Source organism: Eurytemora carolleeae, unplaced genomic scaffold, assembly GCF_000591075.1.
Source record: "Eurytemora carolleeae unplaced genomic scaffold, Eaff_2.0 scaffold29, whole genome shotgun sequence".
Lineage (NCBI taxonomy): Eukaryota > Metazoa > Arthropoda > Copepoda > Calanoida > Temoridae > Eurytemora > Eurytemora carolleeae.
Genome location: NW_019396073.1, coordinates 248,101 through 263,850, shown reverse-complemented (window position 1 = coordinate 263,850; position 15,750 = coordinate 248,101). Strand labels below are relative to the sequence as shown.

General features: G+C 30.7%; 2 protein-coding genes and 1 long non-coding RNA gene across 4 annotated transcripts; all 3 read right to left on the bottom strand.

Moving 5' to 3' along the window:
• Positions 1 to 1,887: 1,887 nt before the first annotated feature.
• LOC111713462 (uncharacterized) lies at positions 1,888 to 6,261 on the bottom strand. 2 transcript variants are annotated; one of them, XR_002767696.1, is made up of 5 exons: positions 6,224 to 6,261; positions 4,450 to 4,498; positions 3,591 to 3,651; positions 2,818 to 2,904; positions 1,888 to 1,994 (listed from the first exon to the last, which is right to left on the bottom strand). It is a non-coding gene; the product is annotated as an uncharacterized LOC111713462 (long non-coding RNA). The 2 variants fall into 2 exon arrangements; XR_002767697.1 differs by lacking the exon at positions 6,224 to 6,261 and adding an exon at positions 5,371 to 5,399.
• A 2,265-nt stretch (positions 6,262 to 8,526) lies between these two features.
• Positions 8,527 to 13,146, bottom strand: LOC111713732 (radial spoke head 1 homolog). Its single transcript, XM_023488675.1, has 7 exons — positions 13,079 to 13,146; positions 12,943 to 12,991; positions 11,300 to 11,346; positions 10,583 to 10,664; positions 10,110 to 10,142; positions 9,338 to 9,384; positions 8,527 to 8,545 (listed from the first exon to the last, which is right to left on the bottom strand). The coding sequence occupies exons 1-7, from the start codon at positions 13,144 to 13,146 to the stop codon at positions 8,527 to 8,529; spliced, it is 345 nt and encodes a 114-aa protein (XP_023344443.1).
• Position 13,147: 1 nt separating this feature from the next.
• Positions 13,148 to 15,750, bottom strand: LOC111713470 (phosphatidylinositol 4-phosphate 5-kinase 8). Its single transcript, XM_023488331.1, has 4 exons — positions 15,656 to 15,750; positions 14,811 to 14,901; positions 14,264 to 14,315; positions 13,148 to 13,223 (listed from the first exon to the last, which is right to left on the bottom strand). The coding sequence occupies exons 1-4, from the start codon at positions 15,737 to 15,739 to the stop codon at positions 13,169 to 13,171; spliced, it is 282 nt and encodes a 93-aa protein (XP_023344099.1). The 5' UTR covers positions 15,740 to 15,750; the 3' UTR covers positions 13,148 to 13,168.

The window sequence follows — 15,750 nt, the reverse complement described above, 5'->3', positions numbered from 1 at the left end:
TTAAACGTCCAAACGGCTGAACCGATCAGGCCCAAATATTTTGTGAAAACTCACATGAACCTAGAAAGGATTTATAGACAACTTAATTTGAAAGTTTAGCCTGGGAAAAAATGTGAACAACTAATATTTTTGAAATTTTATTAATTTAAAAAGAACATCCGCGAAAATTTTCATTTTTTGAATAGTACGATGAAATATAGCGACTTGAAAATCAACAATTTAAAGCAAAAGAGAGGCGTGAATTAAAATATAAATTTCTAGATAAATATATGATTATATTTATTTCATAAGTTTACTTGCTCTTTGGATATTTAAATCTGTGATTAATTGAAACAAAAAGTTAAACATTAAAGTTGTGCGAAAATAAATAAATAAATATCAATTAATGATATTATCGAGAAAATAATATTTTATTAAAACATCTTTTTCACACAAATTAGAGACATAACACTGAAAAAAATATATTTTGTAATATCACCTATAAAAATATAAAACAGAAAACATGCAAACTTGTAAACCTGTAAATCTGCAATACTGTAAATCAGCAAACATTGTAAACCTGTAAACCTGTAAATCTGTAAACCTATTAAACTGTAAACCTGTAAACCCGTAAACCTATAAAACGTAAACCTGGTAACCTGTAAACCTGGTAACCTGTAAACCTGGTAACCTGTAAACCTGGTAACCTGTAAACCTGGTAACCTGTAAACCTAGTAACCTGTAAATCTGTAAACCTTTAACCTGTAAACCTTTAAACCTAGTAACCTGTAAAACTGGTAACCTGTAAATCTGTAAACCTATAACCTGTAAACCTGTAAACCTGTGAACCTATGAAACAGTAAACATGTAAACCTGTAAAACTATGGAACAGTCAACCTGAAAACCGTAAACCTGTAAACCTGTTAACCTGTAAACCTGTAAACATACAAATAAACCCATGTTTCCACTTAATAGGTTGTTTTCTAAGGCTGAGGAACGACAGCAGATAACTGCATTTAAGTATATCCGCACAAATTAAAGCCGGTATATCTACTTTTCTTAGTTATTGTTTAATAAGTGCGTACTGAGTACTGAGGATATACAGAGTTATAAAACATTCCGCAGTCCTTTCTAACATCTTGTTGGGCTCACACTTAGCCATGTTTAATTTGATCATATATTCATTATTTATATTTGTCTAAAGCAAAATTACATTAAACAATATAAAAGTTTACATTTAATACTAATACTCTTTTCTCTGGATATCGCATTTTATGATTGACAGGCTTTGCTAAAAAACAAGACTTTTAGCATGAGTATAAATGAGCTTACTATAAAATATGCAATAGTTACAACTTACAGTACCTTAAGTTATGCTAGTTGAGCTATTATAGGTACTTTCCACTTATCCAAATCTTTATTATAGTATATAGGGTAGATTACATTATAGATATTATATTTATATCAAATCAAAGAAATTGAGGCTTTGTAACAAACTCTGATTTTCTAATACCTATATTTTTCCACCTGATGGTGTAAACCTTTGATATTTCAAACTTAGATTTTTTCATCTAACAGAATTCATAGTTTGAAATATCTTAGGTATACGGCATTGGATTACAAAGATATAGAGATTAGAAAATCATAGTATGTGACAAAGACTCAAATCCTTTGGGAGAATTTTGATTGAGGGAGAAAGATAGATGTTGATATGTGATGTATGGGATGTCATTGGTTTTTAAATTTATAGAGATCATGGTACACGAGCATCCCAATTTTTTGCTCTAGTGCCCATAAAATCCCTTTCTTCCTCTAGTGGCCATAAAATCCCACTCGATCTGTACCAGTGTACATTGTACAACCCCTCTGTCTAAATAATTCTATCCGTCCGTCTAAATAATTTTCGAATAAGGTATACAAATTTATTGCAAATTTATTACAAACCATTCTATTCAAAAAGTACTATTATTTTTTAGTATGATCATCGGTTTTCGTCTTCAACAGGTAATCCATTTCTAAAATTATGGACTTATTACTTTAAGGGAGGGTTCGCTAATATTGAAAGGGGTATAGTCTAAAGAAAAATTGAATTTGGAATTGAATTGTAACAATACGTTTTTTTATCTGATGCTTGAGTAGTGAAAAAAAATGTAAGAAACCAGCGAGACCCTTAATTTCGTATATTGTAGTTAAAAGATATAATTCATACGGGTGATTTCAACGTGATTTTGTAATTTATTATAAGTAAAAACTAAATACTACGGCCGCTAGATGTTTCCCGATAGAATTTCAAGCAAATTAGGGATTTCAATGAATTTTCCACCAATATATGTTTTTTTACATTTTGCATTACTCATACTCGATCCAGCATGCATACTCGATCCAGCATGCATACTCGATCCAGCATGCATATAAAAAAATGATTAAAACCATTTGACTTCAAATTCAATACGGGTTTAACATGCTCCCTTTTATTTTCGCAAACAATACAAAATCAGCGAACGTGAGTAGTAATATTAAAATTATCAACATGTTCTGTCTTCCAATATTGTAAAATTTGAGCTAAAAACCATGTTATCAAAATTTTCACTGTAACTTTAAGTTCAAGCTTAAATAACTAGTATTGTTGACAAATTAGAAAATAACCTACATAAAATAACATTCAAGATAAAATTACTCGTTTATATGCCAAACTTCTGAAACCCCCTGCCTTGTCAACTACGTTGCCCTCAGTGATCATTGGCCAATTGCTATTCGAAATTTAATTGATAAAAGCACGAAGCCTGCACTATAAATTAACCTTTTCATCTAAAAGTTAAAACTCTTTTAATTCTGAACCTGAATTCTCCGACAAATACTCTGCCAGTACTCCATTCATATTCTCCCTTTCCATTCGGAAGGTCGTCTTTCCATTCCCCTCGATACCTGTAGTAGATTCAGTAGATTATACAGAGAATTGAGAGACGACTTGAATATAGTATTTGATTTCCGATTGAACATCTAATGAGATTTTCAAAATGAACTTTCTTTGTATCTTTAGAAATGACCAAGATATTTAACATTTGAACAGTTTTGTTGAATTTTAATAAACTGGAATCTGAACAAATTTCTTAGTATCTTCTAATTCTAATATCTCCGTCAATTATTAAGATGAAAAAATGGAATACCATATTTTGGAAATCAAAAGACATATTCGTTTTCGGTATTAAACGTTTTAACTGTGATGCTGCAAAATAGTGTTTAGAAAATAATCCCGCGTAGAACAAAGACAATATAGAAGTCGTCAGTTAATTCCCATGTTTATTGGGACACCTTGTAGGAAAGTCTCTTTTAAAATAAGTAATAAAGGGATTGTTCATCAAAATATGTTTGATGCAATTCATGAATGAAGATAAACAATATCCATTCTTCTTAATGTTTTTATATTATCAAGGCTCTCTTGCTTTCTAAAAAGCAAGATTGGAAAATAAGTTTTTTCTTTAAAAATCTCTTTTTTAAAACTCTTTAATGAGAATGGTATACAACCCGTGCAGTACAGAGTAAAAAACATAAGCTTTACGTTAAATTTCGACACATGGAAAAAAATAAATGGTGGACAGTTGGTTACTAACCTGCCGCCATCTTTCCAAATCATTTCACCGATACCGTTTCTCTTCCCGTTTATCCATCCACCTGCAGGTATACAGTATAGTACAGTACAGTACAGTACAGTACAGTATAGTTAATGTACAGTACAGTACAGTACAGTATAGTTAATGTACAGTACAGTACAGTACAGAGTACAGTACAGTACAGTACAGTACAGTACAGTAAAGTACAGTACAGTTCAGAGTAGTAAAGTAAAGAAAAGTACAGTATTTATTTCATAAATTAAGTAATATCTTTGTTGTTCTATTATTTTGTTTGTTTGTAAATTCGATCATAAATCATAAAACCCCCAACACCGATTTTAGATAAATTTAGATTGTGGAATATTTGAACCACGAAAATGGTTGATCTTGTTTCACCCAAAATACTGCAACTGAATACAAAGGCCGCAGTTAAGCAGTCTAGAGGTTTATCAAGACAACAGCTTTGTGAGTTTCTTACAGGCGTCCTCCTAATCCACAGTTTAATGGGGTTGATTTCCAAGCTATATTAGGTTATACATGCCTAGACATCAATATAAGAATATTTTACTTAAAAGCTGCCTGATACATACAACTTACAACGCATAAAATGATGTAATTTTAACATTTTGTGATTAAAAGGAATTAAGTTTGTTGCAAAAAATCTGTTTTTCTAATCCCTAATATTTACAACCCAATTTTGTCGACTTTTGATATTTCAAATATAAATTCTGGTAGATCAATATTACCAAAGATTGACACCATCCTGCCGGTTGCAGTTTTATGGATTAGAAAATTTTTGTTTGAGTGAAAAATTTCATTTCTTCATTGACAATATTTTTTTCATTTTGTGAATATATACCTTTGTATGTTCTTGTGTCAGGAATGTTTTCATAATATTCCAAGGATCCCTACAGAACAACTAATTATATTTACGAAAAAACAATATTTTAGATCAAGACGACATTCTAGATTTTGACGACATTTGATATTGAAATAAAATTTACATCAAAATGTCACCAAGCAAATATAAATAAAACATTTACAACGAAAGGTTGTTGGTTATTAGTTGAATATTTACATACTGACGATATTTCAAGATAATACAATTTTTAATATACAAAAGAAAACTTCAAGAGTAAAACAGGGTAATATACCGGAAACCCACGGCCACAAAGGGAATGTGACTTAAGACTCGATCAGGCACGATTGTAAGACATTTATTTCGTCTTATTGCATACGTTCTTGGTTTACTGCAATCTTTATCTTTTTTATTGCCAAATTAGTTTGTTTATATGCAAGAAGCGTATATATTTAAAACGAATCCAACATTCGGATCGTCTCATTTGATATTTCCGGTCGACTTTAAAGGCAGTGTTCGCGAAAAATTCTCGTTTAACCCACAGACTACTCTCTTATCTTGAGGTTTGACCGATTTTTCTAAGAGAGACACCTAGTTCATCATAAAAAGGTTATGATATGGAAACTGCATTGAAATAATTTTTCATTATTTATTTGTGAAAATATTTTTAAAAATCCGGTAAAAATTATTTGAATTATTTACGGTTTGAGTGAAATAATGCAACCAAATAGATTATCAAGTACAATAGGTGGCAACAGAGAAATGAACTAATTATACACGACGTCATAAGTGTCAAATATAACAAGAAAAATGAAATTTTCTCACATTAGTTGACATGTTTTCCAAGATTAAATAAAAAAGTGTAAAAGCAGAAAATAAAGAATATATTTAATTGCCCTTATTTTACTGTAAGATAATCACTTTATTCTAAAACTATCACTATTATTAATAGTTTTGTCGGACACAAAAACTGAATTGACAATTGTGACGTCAGAATACAGCTGTACTGAGAGTGTACACATTTTACGTTGCCATCTATTGTACTAGAATCTATTTGAATGCAACTATAAGTGAATTTCTTTGGTTTCTCAGGTCTCACGGGCAGCCGCATGAGTACATTTAAATTTCCGAGCCGGGTCAACCTTTCCGGTCCCAGTTTGTACTGAACCTAGCTATGGACAGGACTTGCCAGTGCAACAAGGTTGACGCGGTCAGACTTTAGGCTTCTTATAAACTGAATTTACTTTTACTAAAAGGGCAGATTTGCGTGGTCTTGGGTATAAAAATTTTCAACTATTTTTTACTTGTAGACGCAAAAGATAAAAGTAGTAGCGATCGAATCCGATTTTTTTAGGATTCAGCCGGATTCCCTTTTATTTTTCGCGTACACTACCTTTAAACTTACAACTTACATGCAATACAGGGTGTCCCACGAAACATGACAGTTGGTAAAGAGTTCTGAAAGTCGTCTTTCATATACTTTATTAGATTTTAAAGACTTTTTGCAGTTTATTTCGTTAAATAATCTTTTTCTGAAACATATTTTACTTTGAAAGAAACCAATTTTACTAGAACATGACTCCCACGCAATATTTGTATTATTGTCTAATTGATATCAAACAACTTAACAAATTCTGGAAGAAGACATTCTAAATTATTCACCAACTGTCATGTTTCGTGGGACACCCTGTATGTAAGTATCAAGATGAATGTTTAGAACTGAAGAATAAAATACATGTTCTTAATGTCTGCTAAAAAGTGTAAAAATGTTTACTTGTCCATTAGGTCTGCCCGCTCTAATATCTCCTGTCAGATTTATGGCACCATTCTCATAGAAATTGGGATATTGGATATCAAGGAGGGGGGGTCAGCAAAATAAAGTTATTCCCATAAACCTCTTTTCTATGTTAAAGAAGGCTTGGCCGCTTCCTACATTTTTTTGAACGAATCTTATAATCTTTTGTTGAAGTTCTGAAATCTGAACGAAAGCCAAGCTAAGCCATTTTTATTAAAGCTCTTAAAATTAGCTTTTCTCACAAGGACCTCATTAAAGATTTTCAACCTTGTTTTATGTATAAAAATATATTATTCATCACAACGTGGTATATTAATGACTTGCAACTGCTATTTACCCTTAACATCTTCATCTTGTAAACAATTACATCACTATTGCCGATTTGGACAAATTAAATATCGGCCATATTCATGCTTGTCCTTGATGTATAGAAAAGCTGGGACTGATTTAAGGAAAAAAATACAATATCTCCAACATCGTTTTTTGCATGAGATTATGCTTCAAACTTATTGTGAATATCTTATGACACTTTTTAGATGAAGGTTATGTGCAAAATAAACTAGAGGCTCTGATAAAAACAGAGAGCCCTAACTTTAAAACCAATTTTCAAACATTAAATTTAGATTTTTCGTATTTATTATATTTTACTTTTTTATGGGGCTATTTATTTTAAATATTTTAGTTTATAAAGTCATCTTTTTGTGGGTTTTGAATGAGAGATCAAAATATGACAGAAAATGGTCTGATATTAACAGTATTCATATCGATGTAGTTAGTTTTACATGTCTTTATAAAGTCTAATTAGAGATGATGCCATCATTCCTGTATATACCCCCTCCTCCAACCAGACTTCAACAATCTTCTCATCGTTATTTAGAGTCCTGGTAGAGGGGAAAAAAATGATTTTTTTGCTTATCTCAATTCTTAAACAATTTTTTAGAACTGAATTGTGATTTTAGCAATTTTAAAAATTAGACTTTGTTTACAAAAATAGAGTTAAAAATAAGCCTAGTTCTCCCCCCCCCAAAAAAAATAACCCCTTATTTAGAAAATAAATATAAAAATAATGAACAACGTGGATCATTCACTAATTTTCAACTAACAAATTCGAATTAAATAAAACCTGTTATACCAATAACAATGTGAAAAATAAGAGTCCATTTACCCACGTTTAACTAAACTTTGATATGACATAAAGTTTCGGTTGAAGCTAATTTACCAAATAACATCTCCTCTTAGCTCGTCAGCTATCCAGGTTCCTTCTCGACTAAAACAAAACAAAACGTAATGCATGGTTTTTTACTCGGCTTTAAATTCACAAAAGCTCAATTTTATTGTTTACTGCAGACTTCATACTTCCTACACCTTCTTTTATCACATCGGAAACAAGAACAACATTTTTATAAAATATCCATCGAATGTCTGATTTTTAGGGCATGCTAACCAAGCAAAAGAAGTATTTTTCTGAAATATTAATAATCACTGAAGACCAAATTAAAAACTTAAGGAGATAATTTATTTGTTTATCTTTAGAGGAGAGGGAGAAGAGAAAAAACTGCACTTAAAAGATTTACCAAATTGCTAAGCTTTTGTAATTAATAGCATGAAGGTCAGCTCTAGAATACAATATACATAAATATCCTTATTTAATATTCATTATTTATATTTGTCTAAAGCAAAATTACATTAAACAATATAAAAGTTTACAATTTAATACTAATAATCTTTTCTCTGGATATCGCATTTTATGATTGACGGGGTTTGCCGAAAAATAGGTGCAATTCAAGACTTTTAGCATGAGTAAAGTTTAGTTATTCAGAGGTGGTTTTCAGAAATGGAGTCTCTTGGTCCCAGTTTAGTGTTTTTCGTTTTCTATAAATGTGGTATGATGGCAGCACTGCAAGGCTTGATAGATTTTCGCACATTGCTTTGAAACCAACACTGGGTTTGCAGAACTTATGCAGTTTCTTTAGATTTGCTTTATTTGATGGTGGAATATATCCTCTTGAACCGATTTCAAAAGGGTGAACAGACACATCCCTGGTTGTTATATCTGTGATAAAATGTTCATCTTTTGAGTGTTGGCATTTTTTGATATTTATTTCCAATGAAGCAGTAAGCTCAAAAATATCCATCTTTTCCTCCATTCTATCGATAATTATTAGATCTGGTTTCAGTGTGGTCACAAGGAGGTNAGAGAGAATTAAAGAAATATTATCCGGTATCGCGCATTCTTAGGAGTTTTATCTATCCCCCCCTCCGCCAAGTTAGGAACGACGCCACTACATAACCTGTTGGGCCCTGGAATATCATTTTATAGAAAATCTAAAATTAATGTTAAAAGAAAACCAAATTATGAAATAGGCTGGTTTCATAATTGACCAATGATCATTTCACATAGACTCTATGCCTTTCACTTTACAAACGATGATTTTCCGTTATAACTATAAATCAAATGATGTTTTTATTCACCTAATTCATTATAAAGTTTATTTAACAGTTTAAAAAATTCGAAATTGAAATGGATAGTCTAGGGAACATACTGTATTAATGTACTCTACTGCATATAATTTGTGAACATTTACATGATTTGTAACTTTGAACTCCCTTTCAGGCTAAAAGGGACTGAAAAAATTCATACCGAGAGAGTCTTTTAATTCCTCAATATATATTCTATTCTCTATGGTTGTAAACTTGGAGACCTCTGATATTTTAACTAAAAATGCAACCCTTCGTAAACTAGTTCATGAAATATTTTAATTAAACTAAATTAACAGATCTACATATCTTCAAATTGATCTTATTATTCTTTAAGAATTTTCATTTAAATTTTAAACCTTCACTTCGATATTTAGGATTCGAGATACAGATTTCAAATATATTCAAATATAGATTTAATTAAACGTTCATTGTCTTAAATGGAATAGTCGCAAATGCGAAGGGGGGGAGGGGGGAGGGGCACATCAAACTAAAGTAAATTGCACATTAGATTGAAATCTTATAGTAGCTTTGAGATAGCAGAGTCGTACCAGTAATGTCTGATTAATTTGACCCAAAGATAATATATATATAGATATGCAGGCAGGTATAAACTTCCTTCCGTCTGCGTAATAATACGTTCCAAAACCATGTCTGAATCCCTAGAAAATATCATATTATTATCATTATAGTATTTTTAATTTAACTATTGTTGCTTTTATGGTGAATATTATAATCCTATAAAAAACAGTGTCCGAATTGAATGAATTTAAGCCGCGTCTTAAATCCGCTAAAAACCGGTTTCAATGGAGCGCCGGGTTAAATCTTGAAACATTAAATACAAATTGAAGTGGAACCAACCATATTTGAGCCGCAGCTTAAATTTAAGCCGCGGCTCAAATTCTTTAAATTCGTTCTCAAAACTTTTTATTATCTAAAAAGTTAATTGTTTCGGTGTGTGTTGCAGCACATTGACAGATATACATAGTGGGTTTTAGAGGAGAGTTAACCTTGACATATTTTGAAAACAAAAACTTCTTTCAAAGTCCAAGTATTGTTTATTGTTTTGGTCCTTTTATTGTATATATTTCCTTTTAGGGTCAAAATGTAAGAAAAGCAATTGTTTTTAAAATTATTTATTCTTAACATTTATTTTTCGTACATTATGCGAAATTTTTATTCTGAGAAAAATAATATGCAAAAAACATACGTGCTAAACGATCGTCTTTTTGGTTCGTTTTTCCTTTATTTTAGGATATAAATATTGCAAAGTTTAAAAGCAAATTTTAACAGAATACTGTTTTAAAATTTTGAAAGTTTTTAATAAACGAACCAAAATAACTAACAACCCTACATTTTTACGGTTCTTAAAGGCATTTCTAAATACCTGCTCGTACTGCCCTGAATATTTCTCTCCGGCCTGGTAAATGCATCTTGAGATTTTGTTAAATTTCTATTCCAACATGTTTCTACTTTTATTTTCCCCTCTCTCTCAAGAAATTGATTACAAACTTTGAAGTGACACTGCACCGAATATCTTACCCGTTAAACTCAATCTTTGAGACAAAATCATTGTAAACCTGCGGAAATATTTTTTATAGAAAGAAATTATGACGGATTTATAAGACATCCGGCATAGATAAACAAGAAAATGGCCGAGATATATTTCATTTTAAATGGTGAATAGAAGAATATTAAGGACATTTTTCTACATAATTGTTAAGAAGAAACAGTTGTTGTCTTGCAGATCGTTTCAAGATGGTTTCTAGATAATTGCTAAGAAATAAATCTAATCAAACTCCTAATGAGCTGAGATATTCTACAGATATATAATATTTTGCTAAAAATCAGATGTATCTCCTTATGTGGTCCGTAGATAAATTCTCCGTATCCGTGGGGGACTCCATCCCTCCAGTCTCCAGTATATACATCACCATTGATCCTAAATACTAAAAAATTAATCCAAGATACGTTTTTAAAACCATTTGTCTTGTTCTTGTGATTTTTTAATCATAATCAAACTAAATTATTAATACAAATTATTTGTAAAATTCATAATCATAATTTTCATCTTGCAGCAACGTATTCTTGGCAATTTTGACAATTTTTCTTGACACTTTTAACAAGCAGCCGAATTCACCGGTTCATGATTTTTTGGACACCCTAAATATATCACCAATGGTCCTAAATTCAACACTTTTGATCCTACAACACGGCACTTTTGATCTTAATTACATCAACAATGATCTTAAATACATCTCCATTGATTCTAAATACATCTCTATTCATTCTAAATACATCTCTATTAATCCTAGCTTGACACATAAAAGAATTGTTCCTAAATGCATCAGCAACATTGTTCCTAAATGCATCAACAACAATTGTTCCTAAATGCATCAGCAACATTGTTCCTAAATGCATTAACAACATTGTTCCTAAATACATCAACAACATTGTTACTAAATGCATTAACAACATTGTTCCTAAATACATCAACAACAATGTTCCTAAATGCATCAACAACAATGTTCCTAGATGCATCAACAACATTTTTCCTAAATGCATCACCATATTTACCATTTGTATTCTCCTTGTCCGTGGTACTGTCCGTTCCTCCAAGCTCCCTAAATAAATATTTTAATTGACATTTCTTCTGGGTGGGCTCATGGGGTTCAAATTCATTTCGGACAGTGCCAAGTGATCCAATGCAAAAATCAATGAGATTGGTGAAATTTACTTTATAATAGCTAGTGCTTTATAGTGCTTTATAGTGCTTTATAGTGCTTTATAGTGCTTTATAGTGCTTTATAGTGCTTTATAGTGCTTTATAGTGCTTTATAGTGCTTTATAGTGCTTTATAGTGCTTTATAGTGCTTTATAGTGCTTTATAGTGCTTTATAGTGCTTTATAGTGNTTAAATCAAGTATGTAGAGAATCTAGTAGAACATAATTCTAGATTTTAAATCAAGTATGTAGAGAATCTAGTAGAACATAATTCTAGATTTTAAATCAAGCATGTAGAGAATCTAGTAGAACATAATTCTAGATTTTAAATCAAGTATGTAGAGAATCTAGTAGAACATAATTCTAGATTTTAAATCAAGTATGTAGAGAATCTAGTAGATCATAATTCTAGAAAGCAAACAAAATTTATGAGTTTCGAAACTTATAAACTTTCTGATTCCAATAAATCAAAGATTTGACTTCCTTATATCCTGTCTATATATTGAAGGTAGTAAAAATGTCTGCAGATATATTGCATAGATATTTCACCCAATACTCAATTTAAGACTCAACGTATAAGAAAACATTTATCTAGATTCATAGGACTATAGTTTGTGCATTCCTTAATTAAATTCAATCAATTTCATTTAATTCATTTTGAAAACTACAAATCTTAAATCATCAGTTATCAAAGATTTCCAGGTTTTAGTGTTGTAAATGTTTAAACTTGCTCTTTAAATAAAAAGGTGTCAACCATTAACTATAAGACCCCCCCCCCACACTGACATCTAAATCAAAGTCTTCAACTTTATAATACATTAACAAATGGAAACATTCTGAGATGCCATGCAATTAAGAGGATAATTTCTCTCTTGACTCACAACATTGGATTGAGTGACAATTTTAATCGTGGTCCCAAAAACCAGGACTTAATTTCCATTAATATTTTCAATGGGGAAATTCATAATAGAGTCTTGAGTCTTGGATCTCAAAATTTTGAATCAAGTTGAAGTTCTCTCAAGTGAACTCAATCATTACAATAAGTTTCGGATCAATTATACTGGAATAACCAAGATTTACCAATAAACGTAGACAAGACAGAAAGTCAGTATCAAGTCGTTGTCCTTGTATTTATCAAAAAAGTGAAGGTTACTTTCTTCAAGTCCAGGAAACATTTTTACTGACTTTATGTGACGATGGCGAAGTTTTGAGGTAAATAATTCTAGACTTTATTTATGTTTGCCATCGGTTTGTCGGAGACTAAATGTTTGAAGGGAGCCTTCAAACATTATGGGCACACATGAACTTGGAAACAACAAAAGGCTGTCTCCAATTAACAATTTCTATTTGATTTCTTGTAAACTTGCAATTTTAAAAACCTTGTAAAAAATCAAAATTTAAAATGAAAAGTCACATTTATTATGTTGATAAAAACCCCGCCACTGCACTGTACAAGAAATAAGAATGATGAAAAATTTAAAGATAAAAATAAAAACCTTGTAAACGTCCCCGTCCCCATAGGTCATATCCCCTAATCCATTTCTCCTAAAAAGTATAATCATTGTTTTTTTTAAATATTTTTTCATTATTATTTCTATTATCGCTAGCAGATTAATTTGTTTTCTAAATTACCTTCCGTTGATATATACCCCTGAATACTTGTCTCCGTTAGGCCAGCTGAACACTCCTTCCCCATCCATTGTTAATACAAAATAACATTCATTACTTGGCTCCGTTTTTCCAGTGCATTATCCCGTAGCCAGTTATCATACCGAACCTGTAATATAATATATATCATACAATATCAAGAATTTTTTTTCGAGTTGACTTGCCTCCATTCTCCAATTCTTCAGTGGAGTGTATTTACTTTTATCCTAAATTATAGTTTGTTTACCTCAACTCGCCTATATGGTTTTTTTATATCTATTTTCAAAAACATATTGTTTTTCTTCATTCTCCAATACGTTATTTACCTTCATTCTTAAGTTTAGTTTATTCACCTCCATTCTCTAATATAGTTTAATTACCTTCATTCTCTAATATAGTTTAATTACCTTCATTCTCTAATATAGTTTAATTACCTTCATTCTCTAATATAGCTTATTTACTTCCATTCTCTAATATAGTTTACTTACTTCCATTTTCTAATATAGTTTATTTACTTCCATTCTCTAATATAGTTTACTTACTTCCATTTTCTAATATAGTTTATTTACTTCCATTCTCTAATATAGTTTATTTACTTCCATTCTCTAATATTGTTTATATACTTCCATTCTGTAATATTGTTTATATACCTCCATGTTCAAATATAGTTTATATACTTCCATTCTCTAATATAGTTTATATACTTCCATTCTCTAATATAGTTTATTTACTTCCATTCTCTAATATAGTTTATATACTTCCATTCTCTAATATTGTTTATATACCTCCATTCTCAAATATAGTTTATATACTTACATTCTCTATTATAGTTTATTTACTTCCATTCTCTATTATAGTTTATTTACTTCCATTCTCTAATATAGTTCATTTACTTCCATTCTCTAATATAGTTTATATATTTCCATTCTCTAATATAGTTTATATACTTCCATTCTCTATTATAGTTTATTTACCTCCATTCTCTAATAAAGTTTATTTACGTCCAAGTTCCATTCTCTAATATAGCTTATTTACCTCCATTCTACAGTATGGTTTATTTACCTTCATTCTCAAGGATTTTTTATTTACCTCCATTCTCCAGGATTGTTCATTTACCTTCATTCTCCAGTACATTTTATTTACCTCCATTCTCGAGTAAAGTTTATTTACCTCCATTCTCCAGTATAGTTAATTCTACCAAATTTATCATTGGTGAGATAAACTAATATCAACCCCGCCAATTTTCTATTTTTTGTAAAGCATATTTATCCGACTGATAATTTAAAAAAAATTAAATTTTGTTTAATCCAAACTTTTTAACACTAATCTTTTTTATTAGAAATGCACATCGAGTTCAAGAGAAGATTTATAATTATTCAGATATTTTGTCCACTGATCCCAGAGTAATTCCAGATGTTTTAAGTATTTCATAATCTTAATTATTTTTGTCATAAAGCAGTGACTGAAACCACATTTCTTGATATTTATGTTTTAGTATTATCTATTCTCATTATTTAAAATCATATACATATTTGTTATGAAGAGATAGAATGTTTGTCATTCTTTCCCCATAATACTTTTAATTTGATACAATCATTTTTATTATTGTTGTACAATTTACAAGAAAAAAAAATAAATAAAAAATAAAATTCTAATTCTAATTCTAAAATTTCCGAAATGTTTAAGATGGACTAATTACAATAAAATGGCAGGGTTCCTATTGTTCCATTCCCATGAGGGAGGGCATTCTTCATTTCTCCCATATACATTCCCATATTCAGGAGATCTGACAGAAATCCTCGATCCCCCTAAACATGGATTAAATTGATAGACTTTAATCCCTAGGATTTAAGTCCCACACGCACCTATACCCCTTTAGTAAAAGTAAATTCAACCTATTTGAAGCATAAAGTCGGACCGCGTCAACCTTGTTACACCGGCTAGTCCTGTCCATAGAGCCAGGTACTGTACAAACTGGGACTGGAAAGGTTGACCCTGCTCGGAAATTCAAATGCACTACGGCTGCCCGTGCCCTGTTCACATTTCTGATAAATAAAAGTGTAAAATATTAATCCTTCTAGACAAGGGTTAAAATCTCTAATCTCAACGAGAACCTGCGGATTTGAATCTACAATATAAACCGCAAACTAGAGATTAGGAAAAAATCTGCAAAATCAACATGTTTAAAAAAGACAAAACAGATTTAACAAAACCAACATCCACCGCCGACTCCCTAAACTTAGATTAGAATCTATATTACCAACCGGCAGTTTAATGAACATGAATTTCAATCTTGAATTTCAATTTCAATTTTAAAATTTACGATATCAACTGCCATCCATTTAAGATTTGAATCTAGAATATTCAGCATTATGATGCATATTTATCGTGCTACTATTTGCAAACATGATTACAATTGCTTTGAAATATCTAGTTACTGGCTATAACAGTAATTATAGAGATTTATAGACATTACACATTGCAATTAATCTTGCATCAGAGGTATTGACTCAATAAAACTGAGGCAAAAACAAGACACTTTTTAAAACCTCAAATCGTTACCAGGCATGAATTTAGTAAAGAAGTTGCAAGGGAGAATCCTAGCCATCTTCTAATATTCATCTTGGATACAGGATTAGTTTTCATTTTATATTTTA